General features: G+C 41.3%; 2 protein-coding genes across 3 annotated transcripts in view; both read right to left on the minus strand.

The window, feature by feature from the left end:
• PHF3 (PHD finger protein 3) overlaps positions 1–5423 on the minus strand; it is a 91509-nt gene extending 86086 nt beyond the window's left edge. Inside the window, exon 1 of one of the 2 annotated variants that reach the window (XM_053664985.1) lies at positions 5335–5423. The gene's annotated coding sequence lies outside the window, so the exon portion shown is untranslated. The remainder of the gene's footprint in view (positions 1–5334) is intronic. The other variant, XM_053664986.1, reaches the window with a different exon arrangement.
• Positions 5424–10625: 5202 nt separating this feature from the next.
• Positions 10626–11175, minus strand: LOC119042337 (60S ribosomal protein L35a-like). Its single transcript, XM_037136055.2, has one exon. It carries the CDS (start codon positions 11173–11175, stop codon positions 10843–10845), a length of 333 nt encoding a protein of 110 aa, XP_036991950.2. The 3' UTR covers positions 10626–10842.
• Positions 11176–20280: the final 9105 nt, after the last annotated feature.

Below are 20280 nucleotides of genomic sequence, written 5' to 3' on the forward strand. Positions count from 1 at the left end.
AGTAAATTAAGCCCTGGCTCGTATAGCTCAGTGGATTGAGCGTGGGCCTGTGAACCACACGATCGCGGTTCGATTCCCAGTCGGGGCACATGCCTAGGTTGCAGGCCAGTTCCCAGCAGGGGACACGCGAGAGGCAACCACACATTGATGTTTCTCTCCTTCTCTTCTTCCCTTCCTATCTAAAGATAAATAAATAAAATATTTTTTTTAAAAAAAGAGTAAATTAAAACTGAGTAGCTCAACTTTTCAGAAACATATTCAAAGTAAAGCTATGTACTTTATCTCTTTTAAAAAAATAGTACACATAAACCTAAAGTTAAATCACTAAAGCAATCAAAGGCCCTAACAGGTTTTCCTTTTAGGAAGCTGTCTCACGTATTCTATAATTGTGTGAGTATGGGGGTGGACAAACATATACCAGGATTATAAAATCTAGGGGAAAAAAACTAAAGAGGTTAATAGTGATGGGGGTGATAAGGAGAGCATTCTGTCTATGATGGTTAATGAAGTACCTGTTAATAGGGAAACATGTGAGCCAAAACCTGAAATAAAGGGATCCATGCTTAAGAGGAACCGCAACCCAGGCAAAGACTGAAATGCAAAGGCCTTGGTGCCTTCCAGCCCCTACACCAGTTTAAGTTACGCATCAATTCATTACACATGTTTATAATGAACAAATTTCTAACAGGCAGCAGCAGCAGAAGAAAAAAGCACCACTCCTACTATCCTACTAATGGTAACAACGTAAAATGTAATATGTTTTAACTTCATGCTAGGAGCTGTTCCACATGCTTTACGTTAGTAGTTTTTAATCAGAGGTGATTGTGCCCCTCCAGAGAACATTCGGCCATATATGGAGACATTTTTGGTCATCGCAACTGGAAAGGACATGCTGACATCTATTAAGTGTATTACAATGTTAATGCCCCACGACAAAGAATTAACCAGACAAAAAATAGTGCCTAGATTAAGAAATGTTGCTCTACATTGTAGGTAATCCTCACATCAATGCTGTATTATAAAAAAATTACCCCCCAAAATAATCCCAATTACACACACACACACACACACACACACATACATACGCACACACACCCACGACTAGAGAGATTATTTTGATACAGTTAAGTGGTGGAGATGAAATCTGAACCCAGAATTCAAGAATTAATGCATTTAACATTACTCTAAGTTACGTCTTTATAAAGTTAAATTCATTGAATGTTTACTATGTGCTAGGCACTGCGCTAAATTTTTAAATCTTCATAACCACACAGTTAGGCGAGTACTATTACACTCTGAATTTATAGAAAAGCAGCTAAAGCTTAGCAAAGTTACACCCAATATTACTGAGTAAACAAGTGACAGAGCTGGAACTCAAATCCACTGGCACAAAGGTCATTTTTTAAATGATATGATAGGAATTATAGGTTATCCTTCCAATGTAGAGGCAAGGAAAATCACTAATTAAGCCATGTGATATGACACAATTCTACGAAGTTATATACAAGGTGTCTGCCTTACTAATACCAAATCAGACCTAAGAACCTAAAAAAAGAACTATCAAGTACAAGCTGAAATTCCCCAAAGCAGAATTACACTAACCAACAGTACTACAAGAGTTAACTTCAAAGTTTACAGCCATATCCTACTGACATTATAGAAAGCATTAGCAGTTTGGATTAACCATAAAAACAGTGGGAGTAGCACATCACTAAAACTATGGCCTAGGTAATTGTAGTTCAAACTAGGATGTATGTAACATGTACTGTGTGCCAGGCCCTAAGCATTATCTCTTTAGTTCCTCACAACAATTCTGTGAGGTAACTGAAATTATTATTTCTATTTTACAGATGAACAAACTGATATCCAACCATTACATAATTTGCCTCATGTCACATACCCAGTATATCCAAATCAGAAACCAGGCAGTATGATTCACAAGTCTATACTTCTAAACTACTGTTATTTTATGCACTCTATCTGCATAACACATACTAATTTTTATGTCGTTAATACATCATTAATGAAATCTTTAATATTGGAAACAAAGTGATGTATTCCTCTTCCAAAACAAACGAGGAAGTATGTATTTAGCCCCTCCTTACATATAAAAAAAAAATAAAATGGTTGGCTTCAATGAGTATAAACATTTTACAAATTATCAACTACTAACTTTGCATTTTCACAGTCTACAATTTTAAAATGTTTCCATGTGGCCAGCTCACACAAATCATGAATGAATTAAAACTATAAAGTTTAGCCTTTCTGTAAATCTATTATGCTATGCAAAACTGTCTAATAAAAGTTAGACTGTGCTAAGGGATTTAAATTTCTGTGCAATATTTGTCTGTACTTAACTATTTCTCTTCATCCCCTCTTTATTACACAAATAATCATAAAAATTTAAATCCCCTGACCATCAAAAGATGATCTAAATTAAATATACAATAGCTTTTAGGTCATAATACAACTTAACATCTTATTTGTTTAAATACTGTCTCTCAATCTAGAATATGTTGAGTACGAACAGCACCTGGGTCTCAAATATTCTGAATCAAATCAATACTCCCAGTACCTTTTCCTGTGTAATCACTGGGCAAAAATTTTAAAAAGAAAATTTTTTTACTGTTCTCAATGCAACAGTTTCATAAATGTATAACAATATGCCAAATCAACTTTGTAGTTAAAAAAATAAAACGTCTATGCTTTCAAAGAGATTATCCAGGATTATGTGGGGAGCTCCAAGAAGAAATAAGAGACAAATAAAGCCCAAGAAAAGAAATCCAGCAGCCAACTGTCAGAATTCTTGAAATGTGGATCAATGAAAGTATTTAGAAAACACTACTCCAAAATTCTGAACTCTGGGATACTGTGTGGTGAAGTAGTTGTGAGTAATCCACAAATTTGAGATGCTAATCAATAAGACTCATTATCCCTCCAAAATAGAAAAGATCTTCATACAGAAATTACATAAAAATAATTTCACAAGAAATCTTCCTGAAGACAAAACAGTGCACTTGAGGAAACAAAATGTACCAAAAGGCAACCACCATATTACCATGTCAAAGATAACCATTACCTATATTTTAGTACCCCCAAAACAGAACTGTATACATAATTTACATTCACCAGTTCTTCCAAGTATAATCCATATTATGTAAAACCTAAACTCAAAGGTAATATTGCATTAATTTAAATTGTCACTTGCTGCCTTCCAACTTTAATCAATAATCGTTTTATTAATAAGCTGTTACATAAGCAAAGATTATTAACCTTTCCTGATTCCAATGTCCAATTTAAATTCTAATATGGTTTTAAATAATGTAAAGACAATTTCCTTCAATTTTTCTATCCTGAAATTTACATTTTAACTAAAGCTACTTTTCAACTATATTTACAGATTTGAGGTATCTGAATAAGCAACAGAGGAGTATATCGCTGCATTAGCTTAAGTTAACTGAGGTCTATCCCAACAGCATGGAATGCATAATTAATTCAGTGTGAAAATAAGGAAGTTCACTATCCTCCCAATGGATGCAAAAGCAGTAAAAAAATTACTTTCATGCTCTTCAACAAATGGACCTACAAAGCATGCAAATGAGGAGACTGGCCCTATCACTAATTTATTTTTTTACCTTTTGACAAATCACCAGTACAGCCATTAAATAAAGCTCAATATCTAAGGTTGTTGTAATTTCACATACTTAACAAGTGGCCTATTTTGTGCTAAGGAATCGACTTTACTGTGTGTGGCTTAAACATAGCAATAATAGCTCCTAAAAAATTTGCCCATAAATTGTTACTATCATAGGGAAATGGAGTATGCAGTTAAAAACAGTAATAGTGATTACAATGATGAAGGGAAATTAATGTATGGCCAGTAACCAGAAGAATTGGGAAGAAAAATAATTAAGGTCTAAGTGGTAGTAAATGTTAAAAATTACTATTCCAAATAATCTTTACACACCTTTTTTTGCTCTTTAATGAAGATACAAATTCAAAAATAAAAGAATGCTACAAAGATTTCCTGGTTCCTTGACTCAGGTCTCTCTCATACCACAAACATACATGCACAAACACTGTCACAATCCCAAACACTTCATTCAAGAATCAAAAAATGATAGGAAATGAATGAGTAACAGAGGGGTAATTCTGGAAGATCTCAAACAACCAGTTTGGAAAAACGGAAGACAAGTTCAACCCCCAAATAGTAACACCAAATAGAACAATGTGCAACTTAAGTACTCCTTAAGTAGTTTACTACATAATTTTTTTTAGCTTAAAATAAGATAGTAATGTTATCTGGGGAACACTCAATTACCTGTGTTTAATTGTAAATTAAGCATCTCTACACGTAATGAAGATTAATTAGGGCTAGGTAGAAATTAAAGCGTTGTTGCCACTTACATTAATCACTATCCATGATCATATTCTGCGAATGATTCTTGAATAGCACCCAAAATCACACTCCAATTACCTCGAATCATAAGTCTAGGAAATGGCATTTCCTACCCGAAGATAGGAAAATATCATCGGACCAGGCAAAACGCTGCAGGGGGAAAGTCGGGGACCGGACCGTGCGCGGTTCCAGCATTCCCTCCCCATTTCCCTCGTCCCCGCCCCCCCTCAGTGTCAGGTGATAAGTTATTTAGCACTATTAAACACGCACGCATCAACGAGTGGTTCAGTAATTTACACGTATTATCGGAAGGCCAGGTTCTAGGGTTCTCCTTTCAACCTAAGCAAAAGGCGTCGACAGTTTGGGTCCTGGGCACAAAAGCGCGCGGCAGGAGGATGGATGGAGGGCCAACTCCCCATCTCCACAAGCGGGAACCAGACTCAGCCTCACAGCTAAGGCCAGTCCCGGCTACCTGGATCCAGGGCCCAAAGATCGATACCCGGGCTTTCTTAGAGAAAAGAGGGCCAAAAGGCCGGGTCGGGGGCCTGCAGGCCGGGCCTTCTCAGTAGCACCCGCCGTGACTCCGGGCCTGCGCGCCCGCGCGGCGGCGGTGGGGCACACTCACCCCCGAGGGCCCGGGATCAGGAGCGGGGAAAACACCTCGGTCCCGACCCTCCGCCTGGCGACCTCGCCGCCGCGGCTCCCTCCCCAGCCCGCAGTCCAAACGGCCCCGGGCGGCAGAGGCGCGACCCGGGTAGGCCGAGGACGTTGCGCAAGAGGCCAGAAAGAAGATTTCCCCGCCGCGCGGGAGAAAGGCGCGGAGTGTCCGCCGTGGGAGGGGCGGGGAGAGCAGCCGAGGCGTCGCGCGTGTGGAAAGGGATGGGGGGAGGGGAGGATTGCCCGTCTCCCTGGCCGCGGCCAGAGCCGCAACTCACCCAGCTCCGCCAGACGAGCGCTACCACTGGCAGCAAGAGGAAGATGATGGCCGCTGCCGCCGCCGCCGCCGAATTGGAGGAGGAGGAGGAGGAGGAGGAGGGGGCCCGGTGGGTGCCGCGGAGAGGGGGTACGCGCAGGACGTCGGCGTCGCTGCCACAGCCTCTTTTCCTCACGGGGTCGAGCGGCTGCTGCAGACGAAACCTTCCTTGCTTCTGCGCCTCCCTCCTTGTCCTTGTTGCAGCCGCCGCCGCCCAGAGCCCGAGGACCGCCCGCCTTGTGAGGACTGTGCGGCGGTGCGAGACCCCACAGCCATCGGCGTGCGGCGGCGGCGCGGGGGTAAAAGCGATCCTGCGTCACGTGACCCCACTGTTTACCGTTCCGGGCCGCCGCCGCGCCTGCGCGCTGGGAGCCCAGCCGCGCCGCGCCTCCGCGGGACCCGGGGCGGCAGCGCTTCCCCTCGCCTCCGCGCCATTCCAAGGCTTTTGAGGGACTGGGCACCGCCCGCGGGATTCTAGTTTTCACCTCGCGGGCGGACGGTAGGGGAGAGGCAAATAGATGGTTTCTTTTTCTCGGTTGTATTAAACACTAAGCTTTCATAGTTAATGTAATATTAAGAGGCAAATCCGTTCCCCCAGGTACTTTTTAATCACTTGGCTATGTGTTGAAGAATGGTGGAGGAGGTTGGATTGGTTAAGCCCCTTGCCTCAGAATCTGCTGGCTCTGCAGAAAAGTCCCCTTATTAACCATCTCGATGGCTGATCTACTTCAGGAGTCAAGTTGCCTACTCCAAGAAACATTCCAGATCTAAGTTAGCAATTCTCAAAAAGTGTGGCCAGAGGATCCCCTGAGAGGACCCCAAGACCTTTCAGAGAAGCTCCTATTCTTTTGCAATTACATATGTATATAAGGCCAAATTGTCTTCTTCTTAAACCAAAGCAGTATGTAGAAACCGATTAAATGCAGAAGCAAAGATGAGAATTCAACCGTCTTCTAAGCCACACGTTGAGGAAATCTGCAAAAATTTTAAACAGTGCCACTCTATTAAGTTTTGGGGAAATGTCTTTTTCGTAATAAATATATTGGGTGATGACACTGAGTTTTGTTATTTTTAAGTGTTTTTCCCCTTAGGTTTAATTCCTATGAGGGTAAATATCAATAAATACAACTAACTCATATAAACAAAAGCTCTTCAATGCCTCTCAGCTCAGTAATTTTTAAGAGTCTGGGTCTAGTTTATGTGCTTCCTACAGCAGCTTGGCTGACCCCTGTTTCTCAGCCCTTAATAAGCACTGTGAGGTATTGCTTGCTAGTCATCACCCTGACCAAAATGAGCCCCTTACAGACAGGAATTGTGTCTGCTATCTGCAGGGGCCATTACAGTACCTATTAATGAATGACAGCCAACACCTGTGTGCTCTTCTAAACCCTTTATTTGCTGATTTAAGCTTCACACCAACCACAGGCCACATTTTAAGGTTTGTACAGAGTTGAATAATAGCTTGCAGGCATGTGGTGAAAATCTCTTCTGTACCCTCTCCAGTCTTCTGGTATTGCTAGCACCCCCAATTCCAAATGCTCTTCCACAAGGCAGATTTTAGATTGTCCTGATGCTACTGGAATTCCAGAATTCCAGACCTTGCTTTGGCTCACCTATCCCTCAAAACTTTGTTTTGCAATTTTTTATAATGTTTTTTTGAGAAAGAAAAATAGAAATAAGCGATAAAAAAATTTTTTAGCCCTGACTGCCTTGGCTCAGTTGGGCATTGTCCTGCAAAGTGAAAGGTCATCCATCCATCAGTTAGGTTCCATGCTGGGGTTGCAGTTCCTCCCTAGTCAGGGTCTGCAAGAAACACAACCAATCCATGTTTCTCTCACATTAATGTTTTCTCTCCCTTCCTTTCCCTCTAAAAATAAATAAATAAATAAATAAATAAATAAATAAATAAATAAGTAGTTTTTAAATGTTTTTACTTGGAATGTCTGGGGTGAATTGCAAAAATAAATCTAATTTTATCTTTATTCTTTTTCTGGACCTCAATGTGAAGTTTGAAAAAGCCTTTAGGAAAGAATAAGATTATTGTTATAAATAAAATCCAACCCTAAAGGAATTCAATAGGTAGATCTTGAGTGAAAAATCATTAGATGGAAAATCCCTGTAGATGAGCTGGGGAAAACCTAGACATCCTAGAGAAATTTTAGTAAATTTATGAAAAAAAAAAAAATGGAGGTAAAAAGAAAATGTAGGAAACATAAGCCTGTCACATTTACAAAATGAAATTTTCTAATCCGCAAAAGCTTGACACACATCATGTTTTGATTCTGTTATTTTGAACCAGCCAAGAGCCCAGATTCACATTTGTCCATTAATGATCTTTGCTCTTTGCTTCAAGGTATAAACACAAACTATCTGTCTTTTACCCAATCCATACAAAGGTTGCTAAGAGACAGAACCAACATAATAACACTGGGATGGCTCTTATTGCATGCAGGACTCTTCTAATTAAAAGACCTTATTAGAAAATCAGGTCGTATTGGTAACATTGAAAATTCCAAGTTAACGCAAAAAAATTAAATTTGATAGAAACAAGCACACTAACGTGGCTAATATATTTGTAATGCATAATATATTACAATATATTTTTAATTGACTTGAATATTATGAAAAAATAACCGACAAAATTTGGATCTTATGAACTTAACCAAGGAAAATTGAGCCTGGAAGAGAGAGGCCATGGAAGACGTCTCACGATACAAATATGAAAATTAATTTTTGTATGAAATATGTGTGCAATCACTGGAACATTGGTCTCTACAGTATCAGTTCACGAAAGATGGAAGGGGGCTGAGGGGTCGTAATGGAAGCTCTAACTTTAGTTAACAGAAAGTCAATAAAATTATTTAATGAGTTTTTCTCTGGGAAGGGCTTTCTTTATCCACCAATACACTTTTGTGTTAATTTAGATAGATGTAAATGTTTTTCATTTTTAAAGATGAGATCAAAACAGTGGAGTGAAAATATCCTGAACTCATTTTACTAAGATCATCATGAAATTTAGAGGCTTAACCCAGAATACATTGTTCCTCAAGTCAGGCTTGCTCCCTTCCCACACATTTCTTTACCTGCTTTCTCCAGCAAGCTGGCTCCTAAATAAATACTCAGGCTTTCGGCAAAAATAATAGGTGAAAAGGAAATGCATGCACCATCCCTGGGTAAATAATTTGTGTAGCATACCAGAGTTCAGGGGATCCTAGACAGGCTGGGCCAAACAATCAAATAAAGCTTATCTATGCACCAGGACTATGCAAGGCACAAAAGTACCTTTGCAGACTTCAGCAACTCTTAAAGTACAGGGAAGGAGCAAACCTATTTCTTTCAACCCCTCTACATTACTCTCCCTGTCAACGAACAACTATCTATTTGTTTATTTATTCATTCCATTAAAGATCCCAATAGGGTCCAGCAATAAAGGTATTGTTCCTGGCCTCAAGGAGCTCAGATTGAGAAAAATGGGGCAGTGGACAATTACAAGGCAACCGGTATAGGCTTTGACAGCCTTTGGCACAGTAGACATGTATTCATGCTTTACTTGTCCTGGAGTGGGAAGAGGGCATTTCTTTCCCCCCCCCCTTTTAAAAAATTTTCTTTTTTTGCTTTTTCCTCACTGAGAACATTTTTTCATTGCTTTAGAGAGAGAGGAAGGGAGAGAGAGAAACATTGATGTGATACAGAAACACCAAGGGAGTGGTTGCCTCTGGCACACACCCCAACTGGTCCTACAAACCAGGCACGTGCCCTGACCAAGAATCAAACCAGTGACCTTTTGCTTTGCAGAAAAATACTCAACCAATGGAGCAATGCTGGTCAGGGCTCATAACTACCAATTTGTACTTATTTAATTCACCTTTTTCACCCAGTCCTCCAACCCCAACCCTACCCTGCAACTATCAGTCTGTTCTCTGTATCTATGAGTCTGTTTCTGTTTTGTTTCTTCATTGATATTGTTCTTTAGATTCCATATATAAATGACATTATATAATTTTTGTCTCTGAGTCACTTATTTCACTTGGCATAATACCTTCCAAGGCTATCCATGCTGTCACAAATGGTAAGGTTTGCAAAAATGGAATCAGTGTGTTGTAAGGCAATTTCATTTTTAATTTTTCAAGGAAATTCCATACTGTTTTCCACAGTGGCTGCACCAATCCTCATTCCCACCAACAGTGCACTAGGGTTCCCTTTTCTCCACATCCTCACCTTTTGTTATTTATTGATTTATTGATGATTGCCATTTTGACAAGTGCGAGGTGACATCTCATTGTGGTTTTTATTTACATTTCTTTGATGATTAGTGACATTGAGCATCTTCTTCTGTGTTTAGTGGCCATCTGTGTGTCCTATTTGGAGAAGCATCTATTTAGGACCTAGAAAGATGGCATTTATAATAGAGGGTATGCCTTCAAGGGCAAAAAATTACCAAAGAATCTCATGTGTTTCAGAAACCATATGCATGAGACAGAGAGCTTACATACCTAAGAGGTTCAGACACAGAAAGTTAAAATAAGGTATACATGGCATTCTAAGCAACCGACGAGGTAAGGTATCTTAGGGCTTCAGAGGGGAGGCAGGTCATTCAATAAGGACAATAAGAAGAGTGAACCTTCAGTAATTAAAAGTTTGTCCTGCCCTGTAAGTCATAAGCATTATTTCTGTTGATAATTCTTGTTATGGGCTAGGCCCCAAATTTAAATGCTTTAAGGGGAAGGCAAAAATTCTCATGAGGCCTTATGGTCTCATTGTCTTCAACACAAAATAATTCACATTCCAAAGTGGCACATCTTGGAGAGGCCTGGTCTGAACCCCTTCACTAAAAAGAAAAAAAGTTGCATTTTATGTATTCAGCAAACGAAAAACTGTACTTAAAAGACATCTTGACACAGAATAGCCAAAGAAATCTTGAAAAAGAAAAAGAAAGTTGGAGGACCACACATCTGAATACTAAAACTTACTACAGAGCAACAGCAATTAATATAGTATGATTCCTACATCAAAAGACAAGACAATGAAATGGAATTGAAAGTCCACAAATAAACCCATGTGTCATAGTCAACTGATTTTAAACAAAGATCTCAGTATCATTAAATGGGGCGGGGGGGGGGTGTCTTTTTAGCCCTGGCCAGGTGGCTTAGTTGGTTGGAGCACGTACCGTACACCAAAAGACTGCAGGTTTGATCCCCAGTCAGGGCACGTGTGGGAGGCAACTGATCCATGTTTCTTTTTTCTTTTTTTCTCTTTAAAATAGATTTTATTTACTTATTTGAGAGGGGAGAGGGAGAAAAAGATGAGAACCATAGATGTGTGAGTGAAACATTCATTAGTTGGCTCCCCTTTGCATCTTGACCAGGGACTGAACCTGCAACCCAGCCATGTCCCCCAACCTGGAATCCTTCGCTTTGCCAGAGGGCCCCCAACCGAGCCACACAGTCAGGGTTATTATTTATCAGTAAGTTTAAATCCTGGAGGGGTACAGCATTACACGGATTCTGTGTCCAATGGCCTTAGCAGGAAGGTTGCCTCGGAATTTAGCATGAACCATGCCACTGTTTCCATGAGCACGAGTTACCTTTCCCCAGATCACTCTGGTTTTGTCTGGTTTACCACCAGGAGTCACTGTGTTGTTCTTCGCTTTGTACACATAAGCACATCTCTTTCCTAGATAGAATTCAGTTTCATCTCGAACATAAACACCTTCGATTTTAAGAAGAGCTGTGTGCTCCCTCTGGTTCTGGAGACCCCATTTATAGCTAGCAAAAATGGCCTTGGACCACAGCCTTCCAGACATGTTTGTTGCTCAGAAGTTCTGTTCCGGCAGTCACCACAGGGTTCAAGATGGCGAAAAAAAAAAAAAAAAAGATGATCCATGTTTCTTGCTTACATCTCTCTCCCCACCCCCTCCTCTTTTTCTCTAGAATCAATAAACCTATGCTCAGGTGAGGATTAAAAAAAAAATCTTTCAACAAATGGTACTGGAACAACTGGATGGACACATGCAGAAGAATAAAGTTGGACCCTTAGCTCAAACCACATGCAAAAATTAACACAAAATGGATTGAAGACCTAAACGTAACAGCTAAAGTTATAAAACTCTTAGGAGAAACCATGAGGATGAATCTTCATGATCTCAGATTCATCAGAGGATTCCTACGTATGACAATAAAGCACGAGCTCAAAAGAAAAAATACATAAAAATAGATAAATAAATCATCTAACCAATTTAAAATGGGCAAAAGATTATATATATTCATTTTTCCAAAAGAGACCCAGAAACACATGAAAAGGTGCTCAACATTAGCCATTAGGAAAATCAAATCAAGACCACAATGAGATATTACTTCACACTCACTAGGATGTCTATAATCAAAAAGATAAATAATAATTATTGGTGAGTAATAGGACAAAAACCACTTTCTCAGGCCCTCTTTCTCAGAGTGAGCTGGATCCTGGCATAAAACATGACTGACCCTAATTGTTGTATTAGCCTTTATCCTCAGGACTAGAAAATTCCTGGAAGCACCCTGAAGGTCCAGAGGCTTCTAGAACCTGGGAACAGGACAAACCAGACCACAATGACCACCAGACTCTGCACCCAAAGACAACATCAAATCAAGTTGCAACCTAACTGAAACATCCTGCTCTACAGCCATCCCATTACCTGATAAAGACTCGAAGCCCTAACCCCTCAGTGCTGGTGCTGGTGCTGCACCGGCATCAGCTAGGTCCATCTCTGCACCTAGCCCTTTCCCTCCCTTGGGAAAGTAAAAATAAAACCTTTACTCTCTGCACTTTCTTCTCTTTGTGTATTCTTTCACAGCCCGTATTATGTACCACCCTAACAGTGAGGGTGTGGAAATTCAGAACACTCATACACTCTTGATGACAATGTCAAATTCTGCAGCTGCTCTGGAAAATGTCTGTCGATTCTGCAAACTGTTAAAATTAGAGTTAACATATGACCCAGTACTCCTATTCCTAGGAATATACCCAAAACATATAATAACATCTGACCATAAAAACCTTGTATTTCAATGCTCATAATGGCATTGTTCATAATGCCAAAAGGTGGGAGCAAGGTAAAGGTGAATCAAGTGATGAAGAGATTAACAACATGTAGTTTATCCATACAATGGAATATGATGTGGCAATAAGAATAAAGTATCCATACACACTACAACATGTGTGAACCTTGAAAACTTTGTACTGAAAAGAAGAAGCCAGTCAGAAAATACAACACATTTTTTAACATGGTCAAAATAAGCATATCAATGGACTCAGAAGGTAAATTAGTGGTTGCTTGGGACTAAGAGTAAAAAGGTGATAGCAGTGATGGCTACAGGTGTCGAGTTTCTTTTATTTTTTCTTAAATTATGTTTTATTGATTATGCTATTATAGTTGTCCCAGATATTTCCCCTTTGTCCCACTCCACCAAGCACCCCCCACTCCCTCAGGCAATCCCTACACCATTGTTCATGTCCCTGGGTCATGCAGCGCTTCCTCAGCTACTCTATTCCCTTTACTGTACTTTATATCCCCAGGGCTTCTCTATAACTACCCATTTGTACTTCTTAAACCCCTCACCTCTCCCCCCATTTTCCTAGACACCCCTCCCACCTGGCGACCATCAAAATCCTCTCCATATCCGTGATTCTGACTCTGCTCTTCTTCTTTGGTTAGTCTGTTTTTTAGATTCAAATCATATATATGTATTTGTGACCATTTTATAGTTCACAGTTTTGATTATCTTTTCCTTAAATAAGTCCCTTTCACATATCACACAATAATGGTTTGGTGATGATTAACTAACTGCATTAGTTTTTTCTTGTTTGGGAAGCTCTTTATCTGACCTTTGATTTCAGTCCTAGGAGGAATGAAAATCCTCAGGGGAGAAAATGGTACCATGGAAAGCTGCCTGCCAACCCTACCCAGGAAGATTAGGGTCTGGGGTTGGCTTATCTGGCATAAGAGGATGCAGCTTTCACCCAGCAACCAGCTCTAGCCAAGCAGACTCTAATACCCCAACCACAGGTTTTTGCGTTTAAAAACCCTGTCTAAGAACAACCAAGTGAGACCCAACCTCCCTCGGTTGGCTCCACTTTCCCTCTTACTCCCCGCTAATAAACCCTGCTCTCCTTAGCTTGCTGAGTCTGCCCTGTTTCTGAGCTACTCCAACCTTACATGATAGCTTTGCTGAGTAGAGCCATCTTGGATATAGGTCCTTGCTTTTCATGACTTTGAATATTTCTTGCCAATCCCTTCTAGCCTGCAAAGTTTCTTTTGATAAACCAGCCCACAGTCTTATGGGAACTCCTTCGTAGTAACTCTGTGTTTCTCTTGCTGCCTTTAAGATTCTCTCTTCATCTTTAACCTTTGGCATTTTAATTGTGATGTGTCTTGGAGTGGCCTCTGCGTCCATCTTGTCTGGGACTCTGTGCTTCCTAGACTTGCACGTCTATTTCCTTCACCAAATTAGGGACGTTTTCTTTCATTATTTTTTCAGATAGATTTCCAAATTCTTGCTCTTCCTCTTCTCCTCTGGCACCCCTTGATCCAAATGTTGGAATCCTTGAAGTTGGCCCAGAGACTGCTTACACTATTAGTTTTTTTTGTATTCTTTTTTTCTTGATGTTCTGATTGGTTGTTTTTTGCTTCCTTATGTTCCACATCATGGATTTGATTCTCAGCTTCACCCACTCTACTGTTGTTTCTCTATAAATTGTCCTTCACTTCAATTGGTGTATCCTTTGTTTCTGACTGCATCTTTTTTATGCTGTTGAGGTCCTCACTGCTTTGAACTCTGCTTCTGATAGATTGTTTATCTCCATTTTGTTTAGTTCTTTTTCTGGAGTTTCGATCTGTCCTTTCACTTGGGCCACGTTTCTTTGACTCCCCAGTTTAGTAGCTTGCCTGTGTTTGTTTGTATGTATTAAGTAGAGCTGTTATGACTTCCTGTCTTGGTATCGTGGCCTAAAGTAGTAGGTGTCCTGTAGGGTCCAGTGGCACAGCCTCCCCTAGCACCCAGGCTGGGTACTCGAGGTGCACCCATCGAGTGTGGGCTGAGTGCAAGCTCCTTTTCTAGTTGAGACTTGATGGCTGTTGGCAGCTTAATGGGAGGGATTTACCCAGGCTAGCCAGCTGTGAGGATTGACTGTGACCACTGACCACCATGGAGGAAAAGCTGAACAATGGCAGGGGGGTAGTGCTCAGATGTGGTCTGTAGCTGTCCAGTGGCTATGCAGGCTCTGGGTTTCCTGGGTGGTACAGGCCAAGGTTAGCCCCAACCTGTGTCCTCTTTGGGGCTACTCTGCCTGAGCTGAGATGGCTGCTACTTGTGCTGGTTTGGAGATTCCCTGGGGAAACCAATCTGTGAATCTAGGCTGGCTGCTACAAGTTCAATGCTTTGGGCAACTCAGCAAGAGATAATGGGGGCTGGGAGCTCACTAAGGCCAGTTGTTGCTTGTTTGAAAGGATTTAAGAAGTTTTGGAAGCATGAGCCAGGACCAGCCATTCATATGGAAAAGCTATCATTAACAGCTATAAATTGGGTGGGACAGAGCCTCAGGGCATCTCCTTGGGGCACACAGTGTTAGCCAGGTTGGTGGAGTCTGTCTCAGACATGGCACCCACCTGCTGGCTCTGTGGCTCTTCCCACCTTTCTGAGTGAAAGCTGTCCCCCAGCTCTCATCTTGATGCCAGCCACTTCAGCTCCTCCCTGTATGCCACTGGTGCCTTGCAAGCTGCTACCCTTGTGCTAGAGCTCAGAGGGAGTGAGTCTGAGTAAGTCTGTATGTGGATTCCTTAAGGAAAAACAGCAGTTTCTCCCACTGACAAGAGGTATAGTGGTTGAAGCTCACAACCCAGTTTCCCAGTGGTCCCAGGCATGGCACTAGCGGCCGTCAGCCTAGATTCAGAGATTGGTTTCCTTGGGGCTAACCTTGGCCTGTACCACCCAGGAAACCCAGAGCCTGCATAGCCACTGGACAGCTACAGACCACATCTGAGCACTACCCCCCTGCCATTGTTCAGCTTTTCCTCCATGGTGGTCAGTGGTCACAGTCAATCCTCACAGCTGGCTAGCCTGGGTAAATCCCTCCCATTAAGCTGCCAACAGCCATCAAGTCTCAACTAGAAAAGGAGCTTGCACTCAGCCCACACTCGATGGGTGCACCTCGAGTACCCAGCCTGGGTGCTAGGGGAGGCTGTGCCACTGGACCTACAGGACACCTACTACTTTAGGCCACGATACCAAGACAGGAAGTCATAACAGCTCTACTTAATACATACAAACAAACACAGGCAAGCTACTAAACTGGGGAGTCAAAGAAACGTGGCCCAAGTGAAAGGACAGATCAAAACTCCAGAAAAAGAACTAAACAAAATGGAGATAAACAATCTATCAGAAGCAGAGTTCAAAGCAGTGAGGACCTCAACAGCATAAAAAAGATGCAGTCAGAAACAAAGGATACACCAATTGAAGTAAAGGACAATTTATAGAGAAACAACAGTAGAGTGGGTGAAGCTGAGAATCAAATCCATGATGTGGAACATAAGGAAGCAAAAAACAACCAATCAGAACATCAAGAAGAAAAAAGAATACAAAAAAAACTAATAGCGTAAGCAGCCTCTGGGCCAACTTCAAGGATTCCAACATTTGGATCAAGGGGTGCCAGAGGAGAAGAGGAAGAGCAAGAATTTGGAAATCTATCTGAAAAAATAATGAAAGCAAACGTCCCTAATTTGGTGAAGGAAATAGACGTGCAAGTCTAGGAAGCACAGAGTCCCAGACAAGACGGACGCAGAGGCCACTCCAAGACACATCACAATTAAAATGCCAAAGGTTAAAGATGAAGAGAGAATCTTAAAGGCAGCAAGAGAAACACAGAGTTACTACGAAGGAGTTCCCATAAGACTGTGGGCTGGTTTATCAAAAGAAACTTTGCAGGCTAGAAGGGATTGGCAAGAAATATTCAAAGTCATGAAAAGCAAGGACCTATATCCAAGATGGCTCTACTCAGCAAAGCTATCATGTAAGGTTGGAGTAGCTCAGAAACAGGGCAGACTCAGCAAGCTAAGGAGAGCAGGGTTTATTAGCGGGGAGTAAGAGGGAAAGTGGAGCCAACCGAGGGAGGTTGGGTCTCACTCGGTTGTTCTTTGACAGGGTTTTTAAACGCAAAAACCTGTGGTTGGGGTATTAGAGTCTGCTTGGCTAGAGCTGGTTGCTGGGTGAAAGCTGCATCCTCTTATGCCAGATAAGCCAACCCCAGACCCTAATCTTCCTGGGTAGGGTTGGCAGGCAGCTTCCCATGGTGCCATTTTCTCCCCTGAGGATTTTCATTCCTCCCAGGACTGAAATCAAAGGTCAGATAAAGAGCTTCCCAAACAAGAAAAAACTAATGCAGTTAGTTAATCATCACCAAACCATTATTGTGTGATATGTGAAAGGGACTTATTTAAGGAAAAGATAATCAAAACTGTGAACTATAAAATGGTCACAAATACATATATATGATTTGAATCTAAAAAACAGACTAACCAAAGAAGAAGAGCAGAGTCAGAATCACGGATATGGAGAGGATTTTGATGGTCGCCAGGTGGGAGGGGTGTCTAGGAAAATGGGGGGAGAGGTGAGGGGTTTAAGAAGTACAAATGGGTAGTTATAGAGAAGCCCTGGGGATATAAAGTACAGTAAAGGGAATAGAGTAGCTGAGGAAGCGCTGCATGACCCAGGGACATGAACAATGGTGTAGGGATTGCCTGAGGGAGTGGGGGGTGCTTGGTGGAGTGGGACAAAGGGGGAATATCTGGGACAACTAAAATAGCATAATCAATAAAATAGAATAAAAAAATAAAAGCACAAAATGTAAATAAAGAATATAAGGAATACTATGAACTTTGATATTAAAAGACGGGCTGATTTGCAGAAAACACACCCTCTATGAACACAGAAGAAACAGTGGGTAATGATTACTAAATAGAGGTGGGAGCAGAGACCGCATGTATGGCAGCTGTTTTGAGCAGTGTGGTTTTTAAGGGAAGGAATGAAGCAATGGAACAATGTCTGGAGATAACAGAGGTGTGCTCAAAAAAGAGTTGTACGTGTATGAGAGTTTGATCAGTTTGTTAGTTTGAGTGCTAGTAATAAACTTATAGAGGTTGGCCTTGCTTAGGTGTAAAAACACTGTCACCGTTTTACCAGGGTTGCCGAAAAGTAGGTTTCGTTGCAGTTAAAACTTGATTTGTCATTGTGAGATGATGAAAGAGATCTCTACTAATGACTGAGAGTAAGCCAAGGAGGTGTTTGAACTATTTGAGGAGAAAGCAGAATCAGCGACGTTGATGTTTATAAGAGTGGAAAAGCAAGGTTATTCAGGGAAATAGATAAGACATTTTGGGTAGCGTTAGTGCCTATTTAAGGTTTGTATGGATGGAATGAAGCCTGTTAGCCTGGTTGCATGATTTCCCCCTGGTTGCAACAGTTCAATTCTCAGGCATAGGCATTAAGAATGTGGATAATTAGATCAATTAGAGTTGAGATTTTGCCAGACCAACGTACTGGAGGAAGAGAGAACCAATGAGTTGAATATAATTTAGGGGGAGTAATAACAGTGATGGAGCTTAAACTATAAATTGGGTCACAGAGACAGTAAAATGAGACAGAAAGGAGATCATAGATAATGAGAAAGTGGGTTCAATAGGGTGGCATCTGAACCAGGTAGGAAAATTACCATACGATGGATAGTACCGCACGTGTGGTGGAAGACCAAGCTGGTGGCTGCATTGTATGATTTCTGAAATCAAGACTGTTGGAGGTAGTGTCATTTCAGATGATGGCAAGTTCTCAGGTGTGCCTGTGCGAGTGACTAACGTGAAGTGGAAGTGAGTTGTAGGATCTGAATAATCAGTGTATTAAATGGGTTATTTACTTAAACATTGCCATCACCGAGCATGATGGGAGGAAGAGAAGTGCAGAAGAACGCTGAGCTAGAAGCTGAAGTTATCATGGAAGGAGTGGAGGAAGTAGGAAGAAGTAGGTGACAGCAATGAGTTGGGGGATAGAGTAGTGCATTTGAGGAGCAAGAATTTCAAAGGAGCAGTTTTTAACATTTTTTTTTCTCAGAAAAGAGAAAGAGAGCTAAGTGGTTTAGAAGAAGACCAATGGAGAAATGAAAAGCTTGGCCAAAGGTAAGAGGGATGTAAAAAAATATGTAGCTTCCACTTAAGAGGGTTGGAGAGCAAATGAGCTCCCCAGGGAACAGATTTCAGTTAAGTCCAGAAGGTAAAGGACAAATGCTGAGAGACAGTAATGTATAACTTTTGACTGGTTCAAGACTCATCTCCCCACTGAGAAAGCAGTTATTTGTACTCTGAGCACATTAAGAACCAGATTTATCAGATATGATTAAGATAAAAGTAAGTTTTCTGCTGCCTGTACTTGGCCCTGCACAATGGGAACTCAGAAGGGCAGGTCCCTAGCCTGAGAGCACAGGAAAGGTTACAGCTTTCTCCCTCCCCCAGGCGGAAAACAAAGAAGGAGGTGGCTGTCCTCCCTGCAACTTGGAGTTTCCCAAGACTCAATGTCTGGGTGATACTGAGTCTATGCCACCCAGTCCAGAGGTGGGAAAGGAACTCCAACACGAAGCTCTGCAAGTTACAGCAAAGCCAAATACAGGTCCATGAACTGCCTTGAAGCAGAGGTGAAGGGACTTCTTTTTTAGGGCTTTTTTCAAAGGGATCAGTCCTAGCATTCCTCAGTCAGACATCGAATTCATGATTCTTTTATTTTATTTATTTACTTTTTATTGTTGTTCAAGTACAAGTTGTCTCCATTTCCCCCCCACCACTCCCATCCCCACCTCCCACCCTTATTCCTACCCCACTTTGGCTTTGTCCCTGAATTCACAATTCTTTTAAATTGTATCTCTCATAAGCTAATAACTTGTATGTATTTGTGTTTGAATTCAAACTATTGGGGAAAAAAGTTATAAAATCTTGTGTTCAACTTATCTACAGAAAGAGCCTCAAGAAAACGTAGCATTTGCTAGGAGGGTTTGGGCCCTAGGAGAAACGTTCTCCCAGTTAGTCCCATCAATAAAATATGTAGGAAGATTTGCTGATGACAATGAGGAAATCAGAGCACAAACTGGAATGGTTGGAAGAGAAGACCAAGGACTTCATCAGACTAGAAGAGGGACTGGGAAATGAGGGAAGGACACGGTGTGATTACACACTAATTACAAAGGAGCTCATAGAGGAATAGGGCTCCAGGGAATGAAAAAGCTAATTCCAAGACTATGGTAATAACAAATTTGGCATGTTCTAGGGAAAAAAAAAAAAGCTCGTGTGACTGAATCATAGGGTGCAAGACAGAAAGCTGAGAGATTGGCAAGAACCTGGTAAGCTAAAGCAAAGAATTTACAATCTGTTGCCAACGAAACTGGAAGCCATTGGGGGATTTTTAAGCAAGGAGTGACAGCATCTGATTTTTTGGGGGGGGTGACAACTTTGTTGAGCCATTAATTTACATGTAAAATACGTCCATTTGAATTGTATAATTCAATGATGTTTAGTCCATTCACAAAGTCGCACACCAATACTGCAATTAATTTTAGATTTTAGTGGATGAAAAGGGGGCCACATACTAGACCTGACAAGCAAAGGGAAGTCCTGTGTGGTAGCCTTACAAACTCAGAGATTTGAAGTAACCACATAGGATGGTCTGAAACTGAAACTTTCTAACTAAAAGGAAGCTCTGTCCTAGGCCAATATCTTCCTTGACCACAGTCAATCTTTGCCTTAACTGAGCCTATTAACATTTTGAATCTAACTTTTTGAATTAACAGATCTTCAGAATGTCAGGGTAATTTCCTTTTTCCAGACCCCTCAGGGCACAAC

The sequence above is a fragment of the Artibeus jamaicensis genome, unplaced genomic scaffold (genome assembly GCF_021234435.1).
Source record: "Artibeus jamaicensis isolate MK-2021 breed Jamaican fruit bat unplaced genomic scaffold, CSHL_Jam_final contig_388, whole genome shotgun sequence".
Lineage (NCBI taxonomy): Eukaryota > Metazoa > Chordata > Mammalia > Chiroptera > Phyllostomidae > Artibeus > Artibeus jamaicensis.